Raw genomic sequence first — 17,653 nt, forward strand, 5'->3', positions numbered from 1 at the left:
TTCACGTAAACGTCGACGTACGCCCAGCGAGCCCAACAACGCGAGGCCATGGTCCGTGGATAAGTTGCGGTCGACGAATAGCGCTTGCGCAAAAAGCCCCGCGGCGTCCACTAGCGAACCCCCCGAAGCCAGTCCGAAAAAGTCATCGCTACGGAACACACTGTACATCGTGTCGTGTAAAAAGGAAAGAACATACGAGGAAAGAGAAGGGAGAGAGAGAAAATCGTCGTACGGGGAAAAAAAATTAATCTATCAAGGTTAAATAAAACGGTAAAGAAAATAAGTAGCAGAGGCAAACAAAAAAAAAAACAGTCGGCAAGAAAAACAAGCTTACTCTTCGGTATAATAATAATAACAAAATAATAATAACAATAAATAATAATAATAATAATAATCAAAAATAGTAATAATAATAATCACCTGCATAACGGACCAAATCACGCATAAGCGCGGTTATCGTTTATCATGTTACAGTCTGTTTTTTTTTCTCAGCCATCGGGTTAATGTTTAATATCGCGTAAACTGTCAGCCATCGTCTGCACTGTCCAGAATTCAACCCCGTGTCATCGTTTATAACGCTATCTGAAATTCAACGATTCTGCAAGCACGAAGCCCGTCTAGAATATTGCAACAATACTGTCTTCATGAAAAAAGGCATTAAGGAAAAAGCCGCGATAAATATTGAACCGAAAAGAGTTAGACGCAAAGAGGGACTCGCTAAGAGCTTGAACGACGAAGGGTGACAATTCGAAACTCAACCGACAATCGTGCAATATCTGGGGTTGCGCAAGCTACGACTCTGTCATCGTACGTCTGTGCAAGTTCTACCGCAAGCTTCGATCTTTCCAAGGCAGACGCCCTTAAATTATCGAATCTATCCTAGGCCGAAGGGTAAAAAAAGATCATCCAAGTTCACCAAAGGCCAAGCATATTGCATTATATATAAACACGCATTTCTCGACCGCGTGTACACACATGTATACATACACACGTATACATATACACAGTATAAAAACGATAAAAAGTGATACACAGTGAAGAGAAATAAGGTCATAAAATACAACAGCCACATAGAGGATTGTGTGTACATACATGTAGCTAAATGAAAAAATACTTTATACTCGACGACTCGTATAATATAATAAGTGAATAATCATCGACTGTTCGTGATTAAAGTACGGAACGGCGGTTAAAAAGAAAGTGTTCTTATAAATACGACTTATTCTTTAATTTTGTTGGTCACAATTAAACTTTTTTCGAAATAATAACATTAACAACAATAATAATAATTATATTGAAATACCGAGGCCTGAGAGGAGGCTCAATTTAGACGTGTTAATAAATAGCGAGAATAAATGTGTCGATCAAGGTATAAAACGGCTCGTACCAAACAGTAACATTCACCTCTGTACTCAAAAGCGGAGTTATTTTTAGTGGAGACTGTCGTATCGCGGGTTACAAGCAGAGTGCGTGCGTGCTCGATGAATCTGTGCATGTGACAACGGAGTAGCGAGACAGACGGAGAAAGAGAAAGAGAAATAGAAAGAGAGAACCGGAGAGCCTTCTGATTATCACCCAGTAGTTGCTCGTTACTGTGATACTCGGCTGACCGCTGGACGCACGATATACTCGATCTCCCTGCCGCCCTGCGTATAATCTATAGTAAGTAACACACCGTCTAGGTTATAGTTTCCGATTCAAAATTACCGAGTGCTTCGTTCATACGGTCGCCTCGTGATCCTGCGTCTAACTATTTATAACCCTACCCACGTAATCCATTTTTTACCGACTTTTTTGATCATAGTAGAGAGGATAAGAGTGAAAAGATGGAGAACGAGGAGAAATAATCATTCTCTTCGTCGTATGTGAGTAAGTGATGTGAGCAACGAATTATCTTGTTTGTTTGTTGTTGTTTTCTTCTTCTACTTCGTCTTCTTCTTCTTCTTTTCTCGTAGACAAGTGCTGTGCAGTAGACGAGGTAATAGATAGACGTATGAATAGATAGATTTGTGGATAAATGGACAGGTGGCTGGGTAAAATGCAGATTGTGGAATAACGCGAATTATGTAACATCTCAAACTACGAGCGAGGTAGAGAGGCAAGCCTGGGCTGGCTTTTCGTTCGTCGAACATTATTTCGGGAGTGCCAGCCAACCAGCTCCGCGGACCAAAATTCTCCCGGACGGACAGACGCCTGGGGATTTCACTTCCATTCCCTTCCGCGACAAAACGTGTATTCATGCATGTTGGTATATACTTACATACTTGCGTATTTACGCTATGTCTTCAATACGCGTGAATCTCCTCTTTCAACTCTTATCGTCGTCACAATCGACGCGTTCGAATTTTACTGCACGCATTGCTCGCTATTCGACGAGATAATTATACGTATTACTTACGAATTACATTTAGCAACCGGTTACAGATTCGGGAATATTTTTTTGTCACAATCTCTTTTCGAGTAACGCTTTTTATTTCAATTATTTTCTTCGCCGATCTGTTACACGTATTTCCGAACTCTGTGTATGTGCATGGTATACGCACCCCGTGAATCAATGTGCGAATGATATTCACACCTGAGATTTATTAAATACTGTGAAATATTTCTTCGATATTGAGTTGAAACTGATATGTACCTGGCAGCCGAAGACGTGCGATTTAAAAATATACTTTTAAAAATATATAGACGGAATTCCGACAAATACTGGCTTCAATCCCTGGCCTTTACTTGCTCTCCGTCATTTTTCATTCATTCGATAAACACCACACACATTCGTATATGATCCATGTAATCGACATTGGACAAAGTGAAATTTTGGCCGAACTCACGTCCGTTATTCTGACATTATTGTCAGCTACAATTTACACTTACCAAATCGATATTTCCACGCAGCCATTCCATTTATACACCGGTTGATTGAATATCGACAATTATTCACCTTGGTTCGTCTACTTTTCTAATAATTCGAAAATGTACCAGTATGTTTAGCAACTGAGTCAGGTTTTCGAATAACAATATTTCCATTTGCCCGACATAGTTCCGTGTACAAAATATGTTTTAATGCCAGTACGGCTAAAGAGTGAAGTATGAAATGAAAACTTCGCAATATGGAGAGCGACTATTGATGTATGCACAGATATTAGTAGCTTCTTTGGCATCTAGTTTAAATTGAATCAAGTTCGACTGAGGCTCTATGCCAAGGAGAAACCTTGCTTTTTAAATTTCTCATAAACTGATACTCTACTTCTATTATTTTTGTCATTATCTCACGTAAGAATTTTGCAACGCATCTCATATATTGCCGGTTCGACGACGCTTGTCAGATAGAAAACTTGTCTCGAAGTAATCAAAGGCTTAGATGATGAACAAAAGACGTTTACTCCTAAGTGCATAAGACCTGAACAAAAAGGTAATCCCAGTTCGCCGCCTCATACATCGTTGATCAATGCTCCAAATTGTATAGCCGTATTTCTTTTTGCAAACTCCTACATCATTCTTATACACGTTGTTTGAGGACGGATAAAAAGTACGCATTTAAAATATCCCGAGACTTCATTCCTCCGAACATGAAATATATTACACGTTCAGTTTTCACATTTTCATCTCTTAGTGTATGAATGTGTGCCTATCTATATTAAATATGCAGACATTTAGACCACTGTCGAGACCCCACGTGGTACCACGTGCTCTATAATTATTAGCTCGTCTCACCACAAGCTTTGTGTTAACCCGAAATAAAGAATAGAACATGCCAGTGTGCCGAAACTAATGCCGTCGTCCCATATGCGGACCGATTACGTTATACAGAAAACCGCAAAACAGTACCAATAATTAAATAGGCTTTCAGGCTTCCTGTCTTCCCGAGTTTAACGTCACGATATTTATAACTCTTTCCCGATTACGAGGAAACTAAAAAATTTGCTGCCCCTTTGGCAGTTGAAGTAAAATAAAAAAAAAACTTTTCATCCCGGTATACCTTGTTACAGCATTTGATATTGAAATGCAAGATAAGTATACCGAGGTGCAAGTCAAGGTTGAATTCCAATCTTAAGATTATCAATGCAACGTTCTCAAATACTCGTATGAATATTTACTCGGTTGTATCTTATAACTGATATCTCAGTCGACAAAAAAGAACAATGTAATAATAATGTGTGAATATAGAAAGTGTTCTTCCTCTTCGAGACACAACTTGTAAGAATGTCTGTAAGTGTGTTTACATTTTGGTATCTTACGCTTCTTGATGCGAAGCTCGTAAGACAGTCAATGACCGTCTAATATTGAAATGCGGATATGCATCATCAATATTAATATTAATCACGAGGCATTTTTCATTGTTGAAACGTATAATTTTGAAAAACTGGTAAATTCGAAAAATTAACGACGGAGCCAGGAATCGAACCTGGTATCTAGCGATGCTTTACCAGTTTTTCAAAATTATACGTTTCAACAATGTAATAATAATCGCACATGTACCGTAATTGACTTAAGTTAGGTAAGCGATAATCCTGTACAGAATATAACTTATTTAAATCCCATATAAAACAATAGCATGGTAATAAAATTCAAATTTCAAATTTAATTATACACCTTTGGCTCGCTAACAAACAATTAAATGAAACTTGTACTATTTATCTTGCCTCTCGTAATAGCTTCACACTCGTCTTTGCAGTTGGCTTCCTCGATTGACGTCAATGTTTACTGATGACCATAAATATGCCGCATAGCGTATTATACAGTAATCAGTTTTCGGCTCGTTATCAAGCCTCAGAGATAAGCTCATAATATCTTGAAATCTTCGGTCGCCAGACCCGAAGGCTGTTCAAATTTTCGAAGAGCCCGTTCGAAGCGGCGACGCGTGACACGCTGGTGGGGCGAGGCCTAGGCATGTCTACACGTTAAACATGACCGAGTCTAGCTCATCTCAAAGTTTCATACTCACTCACTCGACAGCTAGCCGGTGTTTCAATAGCGTCGTCGTCCTCGGGAGTGAGTGAGTGAGTGAGTGAGTGAGATAGATAGATAGATACATAGATAGATGGATAGAGAGAGAAAGTGAGGTAGAGAACTAACTGGAAAAAGAAACAGTGCCGGGGTGAAGGAAGGAGCGAGCGTTGCTACATTCATTCATTTTATTTTCCCATATTTATCTACTACGGCCCGTATCGTGTACTACGATACATACAGAAAAAATTAGATTTTTTTCTCAAGCTTACACCTGTCGTGTATGCCATATTATACCTGTCTCTGTTTATTTAATCATTGCGATGCGTTTTAAAGTGATAAGTGATAATTCCTCGAACGCGACGTGCCTTGATCGAACTGTGGAGGATGTTTGATTAATATTGCCGGTACAAGACTACTAGTTGACCAGTGAAACATCCTACATTCCGGTTGCCCGTTCACTTGCATCTACACACGCTCGCATACTCCGTGCTTGGATTCTCCTTTCTCGGGGATTTCTTTTTTTTTTTTTTTTTTATCTTATTTCGTACGTGTTTACCTGACCGGTTTTTTTTTTTGGTACTATTGGTTTCCTTCTTTCGATTCGCGTATTCTATGGACTAATTTTGCCGAGGAGTGTGAGATTCTGTGAAGAACAGTAGCACCACGCGGTCTGTGTTTTTAATCGTGGTTCATATTCACTATTGTGTACATACATTCGAAACCAGTGATTCTCGTTGCGATAGTCAGGTAAATTTTAATGCTCTCGTCGTATTTATCTTTCCTTGATTTCTTTCTTCCACCGATTCTACAAAAGTTATGAGTAACAATTATAATATTAACGAAACCCCTTTCCTATGTACTATTTTCTGTGAGTAAATTTTTCCCTTCCTCTTAATTGAACAGTCATAACCTCTATTTGTGAGATATTAAATGTACCGTTATACGGCTTACGTCACTTCTATTTTATGTCATTCGCACATCGGGGCTCGTTCAGCGTCAGACGCGATTCTCTCATGTTTTATTTACTCGCGCGTTCAACACCGTCACTCATTCCCCAGCCTTCCATTTCACATCTCTTTTCCTTTACATTTACAACAGGCCTCTGACTCCTTTTGCTTTTCTGGCTCTTCTTTTTCGCATATTTTCTCTTCTTCACCTACCGTCGTCCCGTATCATTCTTTATTATTCATTCTTATCAAATCGTGAAGATCGGTGAAACATAACCTCCACCCATCTCGCGGACTCGCAGCACTCCGATCCAAGTTGAAGCATCAAGATTCCAGCGTACCATAAATTTGAATTTCGAACGTTTACGAATTATTATACCGAAGAATAGAATCTTTATTCTGTGTACCATACATTTTTCGAAATTTAACGTCCAAAATTGATAATTTGAATAAGTGACTGTTCTGAAGAATCGTATATATTCTGGAATAGACTTTTACATCTTGTACTTCAAGCAAAATTTTCGGAAAGAGATGAAATATACTTTTTCAACATAAAAGCGTCTGTTTGTATTTGAATGAATGCAACGGAAGACTTTTTTTTAAATGTTAGCTTTAATAGAAATGATGATACTCGTAATAATAATATGATATACCGTCTCGTGCAATGCGACTGCAGCGTTATCATTATTTGTTGAACAAATATTACAATTTGCTGTCTACCCAGTAAAAATGATTGCGTGTCTATCATATTTGTGTACGCGTTTCATTTTACCCTACTCGTCTGATTCACCGTGCTTAATCAATTATTATTGCTTCAAGTTTGCTATTTATAGATTTGGGAAGATTCCACGGTAACTGCATACATCGATTAAACTCAATAAAGAAATGTTCGACACTTTATTGCTTTAAATTTATTTGGAGATCAATTAGTACTCTCTTTCTAAAGATTGCCATACAACTTTTTTAACCACATACTTCAAATCGTTGAAAAATTCTACAGTAAAGATCGTTATTCCAAGGTTTTCAAAATTACTTGACTTTTTGTACGATCATATACCAGAATGCATTAACTTTTTGTTATATATACAATAGATTTTAATTCTCCATGAAAAAATGAGCAAACAGTCATTTTCATGTATGAAAGCGTGACGAATTTCTTGGCGAAAGAACCTATTCTTTTGGTACATATCTAACATTTGCACAAGAAATATCTCGCCAAGGTAAAATAACACTAGCGAAGCCTTGGGGCACGGAACGCTCTTCGATTAGTTAGCGAAACACAGTTCGCAGAGAAATGAAAGAATGAAAATTCATCACTACATAAATGTATTATCCATATTTATATTCAGCTTCCGTTGTTCAAGCAAATAATATCAAGAAATAAGTTTTCAAGGACAAAAGTCCTGACAAACAGTGCAAATTTGTCATTTCTTTTATATGTGCGTAACTTTTACCTTCATTTGAACATGCATGAACCATCTCAAAACTTGCGAATACAGACTAAACCCTGAAAGTACACCATCATTAGCATCGCTTAACGAGTAGAACTATAAATAAATATTTGAAAAGTGAATCAGTGCTAAAAATATACAATTATGCATTCTTGAGACATATATTGATGGCGCTGTCGCTTGAAAATATTTGATTAGGCACTGGACTTATCTATGTATCTCTCTTGTTTGCACAGATTTTGGACCTCCAGTTACTTGGAGGCTACGCAAGTAGCGACAACGAAGCAATAGCAGGAGTGGGTCAGCTTTGGGTAACTACCCAGCTGTTGGCGTGAGCCAACCAGATCAGCGAAGCAAAAATGGCGACGATAGATGGGCGGCCGGCCCAGTATGGGGTGACTCTGAAACAGCTCCGGGAGCTCATGGAGCACCGGGGTCCAGAGAGCATCGCAAAAGTCAACGCCCTTGGCGGTGTTCAGGAAATATGCAAAAAGTTGTACACCTCCCCTAGCGAAGGTGATTTTTCCACATATATTTGTTTTAACGAGGTTTTCTCGAGCATCGAAACGTTACTAACATTTTTTATCAACTCCATCAGGACTCAGCGGATCCGTAGCAGACATGCAACACAGACAGGACACGTTTGGTTCTAACATGATACCTCCAAAACCAGCAAAAACGTTTATGCAATTAGTCTGGGAGGCGTTACAGGATGTAACACTTATTATTCTAGAAATAGCGGCATTGGTGTCGCTCGGTCTTAGTTTTTACCAGCCCACTGACGACGAAGCCATCGGTAAGATTTCGTTTCGTATTACCAATTTCTAGGTCATTCTTATCAGGACAGTATATCTAAGACCTGTAGCATTGTAGAAAATGGTAATTGCGTCATTTGTAAACTATTCCAATATTCATCGATACCATCACGAATGTTCAGAATTAGCCAATCCAGTTTTCCTTTAACTCGTTCTAATCTACATCGCTGCGTTGAGGAAAAATTGCGTACGCTGTGCATCCGATTCAATGCCATTTACTATAATCACAGATCAAAATTTGTCACATTATCATCACATGTTCGAGGATCTAGGATACGATTAGTTTGTTTGTTTTTATTTTCACTCGTTTCACAGGGCCAAAAGTTGATGATGCAGAAGGGCAACATGGATGGATTGAGGGTTTGGCAATCCTGATTTCCGTTATTGTAGTCGTATTCGTAACAGCTTTCAACGACTATAGCAAGGAAAGACAATTTCGAGGTCTCCAGAGTCGAATAGAAGGCGAACACAAGTTCTCTGTCATTCGACAAGGGGAAGTCAAGCAAATATCTGTATCGGACATTGTCGTTGGTGACATATGTCAGGTAAATGATGTTTGGATCTACAATGCGCGCATTGTTTTTTTTTTTCCTTCACAAAACCACTTGATCTTATCTCACAATTTCAATTGTTCTACAGGTAAAATACGGAGATTTACTTCCAGCTGATGGTATCCTGATACAAAGTAACGACGTTAAAGTAGACGAGTCAAGTTTAACAGGAGAATCAGATCATGTGAAGAAGGGGGAATCGTTCGATCCTATGATGCTGTCAGGTAATTGAAAAAACACGATTGAATTTTATAGTGGTTGATACTTGCGTTGCTTATTCGTTTCTAAAGACCACGTTTGAACGATTTTGAACAACGATAAAAAAAAATTATTGATACATTTATTTAGGTACCCACGTCATGGAGGGATCTGGTAAAATGTTGGTAACCGCAGTCGGTGTGAACTCCCAGGCTGGTATAATTTTCACTCTGTTAGGAGCAGCAGTTAACCAGCAAGAGCAGGAGATCAAACAGATGAAAAAAGGTGCGTATTCGTCATTCGTATCGCAGGGGATCAACACTATCAGGTTTGCCTACAATACCCAGAGGTGTTCCGCCTGTTACTCCGTTGATGAACGCGATATTCCATTCATCGATCAGAGATGAAGACCTATCGATATGTATGTTGTAAAATAACGGAGTAACAGGTCCAGTTACTTTTGTGGCATGTCCATTATCAGATTCTCGGTGAACAGAAACCGGAAGATGACTCTCGACTAGAAATAGGGAACACAGAAAAAAAAATTGATTAGCATGGTTTTTAAGTTTGATGTGGTCTGATGTGATGAAAGAAATTGTTTATTAAAAAAAAAAAAAAAAAAAAAAAAAATAGACGAAAAACAATCCAAACAAAATTTTCGTACAAAAATACAATAGACGTTATACTTTTGTACACCGTGTTTTTCCCTTGGCATGAATTTGCTACGTTTTCAGAGTGGGTTTAATTAACGTCTACTAATTACGTTTAAAATCTGAAAAGCCATAGGAAAAGTGTAACATACGATTCTATTTCAAATCGAATTTAAGGTAAAAAGATACAGAACAGAGATACGCGTTTATTGTTCATTTCTGTCTTGAGTAATTGATTCTCGACGCATCGAAATTATCCACCTCGGTATTATTATGCATCTTGCTCTGTCCCACTTGTCCTTGTCCTCGTACGTTACATATTATACCTAATTGTGATTTATATTCAATAGGTATTTCACAAATATCTGTGGTGATTCTCTGTTTCCCCCCTGTGCCTGAATTGAATCGTTTACACTCTTTTCTTCTTCTTCTCTTTCATTTCTTTCCCTTGAATACTTTGCCAATTCGAATTGTTCCAAATTTCTTCTATACTTTATCATTCAGCGTTACCATGCATGAAGGGAAAGTAAATAAACGAGTGAAAATGAAGACGAAATTGTAAACGGTTCAAATTTTTCGTCCATTATACAATATATGTATGTAGTTGACCCGTTTGATCGTCAATCCCCTGTCTATTTCTTCGTCGTCAGTCCACTCCGGAAGGTTTCAATCAATATTTACGCGAATGTTTGAAATATGCCGATGATTGTTGGTGCTAAATTCTACTTTGCATACAAACGCTAATGTTGCACTATTCATAAATACCAATGAATTATTTATTCTTTTCTTATCGGAACGAATAATTACATTTAACAGGCCATTCGAATATTCAGTCACGCTGTTTTTTACCATTTTACACCCTCCTAAGGTGGAGGACCCCATATCACATGACGTCACGCAATTTTTTTTACCCCCCTCTTGGTATGATATGATGTATTCCGTTCTACCATTTACAATTTGTTAACCCCTTCAGTCAGACATTTTTCAACACAACATTCCGGCCTGAATTTTATTACTCGGAAGATTTTCGGGGTCGCTGATCGCGAATCTCAAGTCAGAATTCGATAATTTCTAAATCCAACATGGTGGATCCAATATGGCGGATGTAAAATCGAAAAAACTTATTTGGCGTTATACGAAGTAACAACGATTATTTTAAGATGTAAATAAACTCTGATAAGGCTAAGAGGACATGAAAATTGTTGAGGTGGGACACTGAGCATCCCACTGTGACTGAAAGGGTTAATATGACTGATAATGTTAATTGTCCGATCCAAAAACGGATATATATGCATAAAAAAAAGCGTGACATGACGCTGCGAGTGTATCCCTCCATCCTTCGTCAGAGGTCTCACAGTGAAGCCCCCCCCCCGATGGGCGAAATATATCGATATATCAATACCTCGATATTTTTTCCTAAAATAATATTATTCGATATTTTTAATCTCAGTATCAATTTAAGTATCAAATTTGATATATTTTGATTTAACGCAGCTCAGTATCCAATTTCAAGCGTTGCGTATTTATATTGGATGGAATATATAAAACAAGAGTTTTTCTCCCTGACTCAGAGAGTTTATTCCTACCCCCCCCCCCCCCTCCCGCTCAGAACGTTACGTAATATTTGAATGGCTGTACAGAAAATAATGAAAAATAGCTGTTTTTCTCGCTACTTACTCGTCTATTTTCCGTATATATTCATAAACCTTCCAGGGTGTTGATAATCTTTCAAAACATCAAGTTATATAATAATAAATATACACGCAGGGTGTTTTATCGGTATTAGCATAATCCGCTTTTACAAATATCGTAACTGTGAAATTTTCGTATTTTCTGGCACTTGTTATTTGTGAATCTTTTTTTTATATTTTCTTTATAAGCAAAAGCTGTGAATTTTCACCGGCTAAGTAATTAAAATATCACAGTTTGAACGAGCAGTTTCCTTTCTTTTTATTTTTTCTCAATGTTTATTCTCCGTTGTGTCTCTCCAGACACAAACAATGAACGTAGTAATATTTTTCAGAAACACTCCGCGGTATATTGTAAATATACAATAAAAAAAAAAAACTAATGATGAATAAACGGGAAAAATAACAACACTCGATGTGATTAAAAATACGAATCAATAAAATAAAAAAAAGAAACAAACAAAATTGTCCTCATTCCAATTCTACTTACTCATTTGGTATGATAAACTTTTACCACAAAGATTGCTAATGAATTTTGTTTTGCATGGGTTTTTTTATCTAGAAGCTAAAAAGCAGCGGAAGAAGAAGTCTGCACCAGGTGATTAAAATCAAATAATATACTTTCCTCTAAAGAAATATTTCATTAAAAAATTTCGTACATGCAATCAACTATTAACTCTCATGCTATTCAGACTCTAATAACTTTACTACACGTGGTATCTTTTTCAATATCTCAGGTATCTCGCACTTTTTCTCTGTTGATATATGATGTATACACATATAAATGTATGAACACGAGGCGTCCCATTCAATCAGTCAACTGTGATAACGCGGGAAATGATGGATTCGGGAGAATAATACGAAGCAAAAAATACTTGGATCAAGTTATTTTACTGTATTGGTATATTCAAATGAAAACAATATTCGATTCTAAATCATTGGAATCAGTATAATGTCGGTCAGAAAAAATACAGCATGAAAATCGTGATTGGTTAGAAAAATAACAAATTGAAACGAGAATCGTTTTCACCTTCGGCGATATTGTAATGAGTTTATTAAAATGGGATACCTTATGTACCTACATACGCACATCAATTTTTTTCTTTTAATCATTTAAGTAATATTTTTAGTTCCTTACAATCAAATATACGTTTTACATATTATGTATGCTTATAAACGGTAAACTTCTAATCTAACAAACATTTCATAACTTACTTTTTCACATCGTCCTTATGTTATAAGACTTTGAATTTTTATTCTGTACTCAAACCAATACAAAAAAGAAAACATCTTCCGGTCAACAAGTTGATATCAAAACTCATCGCACATTTTCACTTTCTTGCAGGCTTTTGCTTGTGACTTCTATAAGTTTTTCGTTCACAACATGTGCATTAGAGTCTTCAGAAAGTAAAACATTAACACTTTCTTTTTTTTCGATCCCTCATTTTTCATCTGAACTTAGCATTATCCGGAACTTGATTCTACATAAAAATACTTGAGAAATATTTTTTCAAACTCTTGAAATGATGAAATTTCAACATTTTTCCAATGTTTTATATGACTTCAAAAATATCGCGGATATGTAGTAGATTGGAAAAAATTACTCACTCATATACAACACTAGTTTTTTTTTTTGATCCTAACGCAAAACAAAAAGAACAATATTTTTTCTAATGATGATTGAACCTAAAGAATCTTTAATTTCGATGCTTTGAGTGAGCAGTTTTTCTACCACTTAAATACCAGAGCAAAATCATTTTATTTATCACTTTTTTAAGAGGCCCAATTTCAGGTTATAAATCGAAACATTTTGAGGGGTCGGGATTGAACATTTTTTCTACTGACTTGTTCATGTACATAAACAAACAAATTAAAAAAACAATTCGCATTCAATTGTTGCCTCTACATTCGCATGTAGCATTCCGTTATCGCCAACACGTCACTGACTATATCGACGCAGCATATCGACGCCAAGTGTGAATAATAATTTAATTAAACACTTTGTGCTTCTATTATAGCGATTTTTCGCAAAAAAATTTCATATCATTCCCAATGTGTTGTGCATACCTTACAAAACTACCTTAACCACCTAGTACCCATATAAAAATGTATCATAATTATTTGCATTATCAGTAATGGATTTTCATTGTTTTGTATTAACTAGTGATATTTTATGTTCCTGCATTTTGGTGGTGGACTAATCTGTTTTTTCCTTTTCTTTTATTACTGTTATATATATACACATAATATGATCCATTATCTGTACTCTGATATTTGTTTATGTAAAATTTGAACAAAAATCGACGATAATCGTAGCAGTGTAACAAACTCTCTCTAGGATCCTAACAGCTTGACACAAGCTTCATTGTCTTTTTCTGCCTCTTTCTCGATACACACTTCTACTAACAATTTCAATTTATCTGCCGTCTCTGCGCTTGCAATTGTCAGCCTTGGCTTTTTGCCCCAATTCGAAACGAAGCCTGCCATCATTCCTTCTCTTTTTGTAGTATTGCGTTTGTTTGTTAGATTTTTCATTCTCTCCCCCTTTCTTGTTCGCTACCAGCATGAGAGATTGATTGCAACTGCGGAGAATGGCTGATATCTAAGTATCAAGAAAGAAAAAAGACAAAAAAAATAAACAAAAAAAGAAGAAATTTATAGTCAATCGTTTTAACTGTAAATAAATTTGATTCAATGACAAAGGAGAGGAAGCTGGAGAAGTAACTGGAAACAGTCACGCACCTGCCAACGAGAAGCGTGAGCCGGCCGAAAATCATGAAGCCTCGTCTCAACCTCCTCCCGAACATTCGAACAAGAAAGAGAAGAGCGTTCTTCAGGCGAAACTGACCAAACTTGCTATTCAAATTGGCTACGCAGGGTCGACAATAGCCGTTCTCACAGTCGTCATACTAGTGATACAATTTTGCATAACGACATTTGTGCAACAAGGAAAACATTGGAAAAGTACGTATGTCAACAACCTTGTGCAACACTTGATCATCGGTGTTACGGTACTGGTAGTCGCAGTGCCCGAAGGTCTTCCTCTGGCCGTTACTCTGTCGCTTGCTTACTCCGTCAAGGTTTGTATTACTGTTTGGATTAAGCGGCGTCGGTTAGATATGTCGCGTGAAGTTACTCTGAATTGACGTTTGATGTTGAAATTTCAGAAAATGATGAAAGATAACAATTTGGTGCGACATTTGGACGCCTGCGAGACAATGGGTAACGCGACGGCGATTTGCTCGGACAAAACTGGAACGCTGACGACCAACAGAATGACCGTTGTTCAGTCCTACGTATGCGAAAAGATGTGCAAGACTACGCCAAACTTTAACGATATACCAAGCCACGTCGGCAACTTGCTTGTTCAAGCGATATCTGTGAACTCGGCTTACACATCTAGGATAATGCCGGCTCAGGATCCTACCGAGTTGGCGATGCAAGTCGGTAACAAGACCGAATGTGCCTTACTCGGATTCGTTACCGCCCTCGGCAAGAGCTATCAGACTATACGTGATGATATTCCCGAAGAGACATTCACTAGGGTTTACACTTTCAACAGCGTGAGGAAAAGCATGTCAACTGTTATTCCCAGGCAGGGCGGCGGATATCGCCTCTTTACCAAGGGTGCTTCCGAGATCATCATGAAGAAGTGAGCATCACTCAACAACCTCCTATCTTTACCAAAGATACTCGATCAGCTTCCCTTTGCTTTCTTCGTTATATTTGGAATTTTCCTAGAACTCGTTAAAGAAAAATCCTTTTATGTATCTTCGATTCTATTGAACTAAAATGAAATGTAACTTTCTTTTTATTAATTGTAAATTTGTAAAGTATTTTGGACTGATGTAGGGAAGCGCTAACACACACACACACACACACACACACACACACCCAACTCATTTTTAAACGGATATCAAAATGGAGTTGCCTTTCGACAGATGTGCCTTTATCTACGGTCGCGACGGGCACCTTGAGAAATTCACTCGAGAGATGCAAGAACGTTTGGTAAAGAACGTAATCGAGCCAATGGCTTGCGACGGTCTTCGTACAATCTCCATAGCTTACCGGGACTTTGTGCCGGGTAAAGCGGAGATAAATCAAGTCCACATCGACAACGACCCAGACTGGGACAACGAGGAGAACATCGTCAACAATCTGACGTGCCTCTGCATAGTCGGCATCGAAGATCCGGTCCGTCCCGAAGTACCTGACGCCATCAGGAGGTGTCAGAAGGCCGGTATCACGGTCAGGATGGTCACCGGCGACAACATAAACACGGCGAGATCGATCGCTCTCAAGTGTGGCATCCTCAAGCCAAACGAGGACTTCCTGATCCTGGAAGGAAAGGAGTTCAACAGAAGGATCAGGGACAGCAACGGCGAGGTGCGCCAGCATCTGCTCGACAAAGTTTGGCCGAAACTTAGGGTACTCGCGCGGTCGTCGCCGACGGATAAATACACCCTGGTCAAGGGTATCATTGACAGTAAAAATACCGAGAGCCGCGAAGTCGTTGCCGTTACCGGCGACGGAACGAACGACGGACCGGCCCTGAAAAAGGCGGACGTCGGTTTTGCCATGGGCATCGCCGGCACGGACGTCGCCAAAGAAGCGTCAGATATCATCCTTACGGATGACAACTTCTCCTCAATCGTTAAGGCCGTTATGTGGGGCAGAAACGTGTATGACAGTATAGCAAAGTTCTTGCAATTTCAGCTGACGGTTAACGTTGTTGCTGTTATTGTAGCATTCATCGGTGCTTGTGCCGTTCAAGACTCACCTCTAAGAGCTGTTCAAATGTTATGGGTCAATCTGATCATGGACACTTTGGCTTCCCTAGCCCTCGCCACTGAAATGCCGACGCCTGATCTTCTCCTTCGAAAGCCTTACGGCAGAACGAAGCCTTTGATATCGAGAACTATGATGAAGAATATACTTGGTCAAGCCATCTATCAGTTGGTCGTTATTTTTACACTGCTATTCGTTGGTGAGACTTCTTTTCTTATACATAATCCATTTCACTGCCCTTTACTTATTTGTACACGGTCACTACACTCTCTCAACGTACGAATCCTTCCATCGGAATTTTCGGAAAACTTCTAAATGTCGTTCAAAAATTTATTGAACGTGCACTTCTTACGTTCAGAAGCTACAATTCAGTTTTTTTCTACTCTCAGATACGTGTAAATTTAAAACTTGCATCAATTCTTGTTTTTCTAGGATTTCGAAAACGTCTCTTGGGACATCTGCGTTTATTTCGATTTGTATATATCGTGAAAAAAAAAAAGATTGACAAGATCTTTCAGCGAATAAATGTAAAAACTTGATGAATAAGTACTGCTCGAAAGAGTCTGGACTGCAAGAGTGTGTTCGATCGGGTGGAAGGATTCATTTTTGTGTTTAATTTTTACTTTTAACTTGAAAGGTGACAAGATGCTCGATATACCGTCCGGTCAAGACCCGATCAGGTCTGGCGGACAACCCACTCAGCACTTCACTGTGATCTTCAATACATTCGTAATGATGACACTGTTCAATGAAATGAACGCAAGAAAAATACACGGACAGCGAAACATTTTCGAAGGACTATTCACCAACCCGATATTCTACGGAATATGGATCGGCACTGCTTTGGCGCAAGTGAGTGATTGGACTCTTAAAAATGTTACATGTCGATCGATTGGCGCGACTTGACTTCTCTTTTCCTTTTCCTTCTCTTCTTTATACTTCTTTCGGTTTTTTTTCTTTTCCTGTTTTTCATTTTAAGGTAGTCATTGTTCAGTACGGAAAGATGGCCTTCCACACGAAGGCTCTTACCCTGGAACAGTGGATGTGGTGTCTCTTTTTTGGGGTTGGTACTTTGATATGGGGTCAGCTAGTCACGACGATTCCAACTCGCAAGATACCCAAGATACTTTCGTAAGTCCAAAACACAAAACAAAAACAAAACAGAAATAATATCGATGTCGTTCATTGCCTAAACAATATTTTCCGGTTTTTTTTTTCTTTTTTTTTTTTTTTAATACTTCCCTTCAGCGTCATATCATACACCTAGATTGTGCGGTATTTTTTTCCAAAACAAAGGAAAAAACAACTACCATTTAGATGATAAAACCGTAGCAAAGCATCACAATGATCATTACGCATTATAAAACTTATAATCCCTCGTTCGTGTCCATTAAACAAAAAACAAAAGAAAAGATTAAAAGAAGGTTATTCGTCTCGTGATTATTCGTGGCAAATATGCTATATTTTTTTTCAACTTGAGAACGTGGTGACGGAATTTGAGGTGGAGAAAAAAAAATATTGTCTAGTTTAGAAAATTTCTCCCTGATAATATTTGCTCCGAATGATTAACGACACTTAAAACGTGTAAATAGTATTGAACGAAGGTAACCAGCATGGT

General features: G+C 38.1%; 1 protein-coding gene across 16 annotated transcripts in view; it reads left to right on the plus strand.

Annotated features, from left to right (window-relative positions):
* LOC107217245 (plasma membrane calcium-transporting ATPase 3) overlaps positions 1–17,653 on the plus strand; it is a 130,794-nt gene that overhangs the window by 63,847 nt on the left and 49,294 nt on the right. For 12 of the 16 annotated variants that reach the window (XR_006904348.1, XR_006904352.1, XR_006904350.1 and 9 more), the window contains 11 exons: positions 7,582–7,861; positions 7,944–8,141; positions 8,476–8,705; positions 8,800–8,935; positions 9,060–9,194; positions 11,810–11,845; positions 13,951–14,327; positions 14,415–14,899; positions 15,189–16,234; positions 16,673–16,887; positions 17,015–17,166. Coding sequence is in view for 10 of the 16 variants with exons in the window: in XM_046739678.1 (XP_046595634.1) it covers positions 7,705–7,861; positions 7,944–8,141; positions 8,476–8,705; positions 8,800–8,935; positions 9,060–9,194; positions 11,810–11,845; positions 13,951–14,327; positions 14,415–14,899; positions 15,189–16,234; positions 16,673–16,887; positions 17,015–17,166 (3,167 nt within the window). In the remaining 6 variants the exon portion in view is untranslated. Of the gene's footprint in view, positions 1–127; positions 1,663–5,489; positions 5,695–7,581; positions 7,862–7,943; positions 8,142–8,475; positions 8,706–8,799; positions 8,936–9,059; positions 9,195–11,809; positions 11,846–13,950; positions 14,328–14,414; positions 14,900–15,188; positions 16,235–16,672; positions 16,888–17,014; positions 17,167–17,653 lie in introns of those variants that run through there. The other 4 variants (XM_046739681.1, XM_046739676.1, XM_015654664.2 and 1 more) reach the window with 3 other exon arrangements.

The sequence above is a fragment of the Neodiprion lecontei genome, chromosome 5 (genome assembly GCF_021901455.1).
Source record: "Neodiprion lecontei isolate iyNeoLeco1 chromosome 5, iyNeoLeco1.1, whole genome shotgun sequence".
NCBI classification, from domain to species: Eukaryota; Metazoa; Arthropoda; class Insecta; order Hymenoptera; family Diprionidae; genus Neodiprion; species Neodiprion lecontei.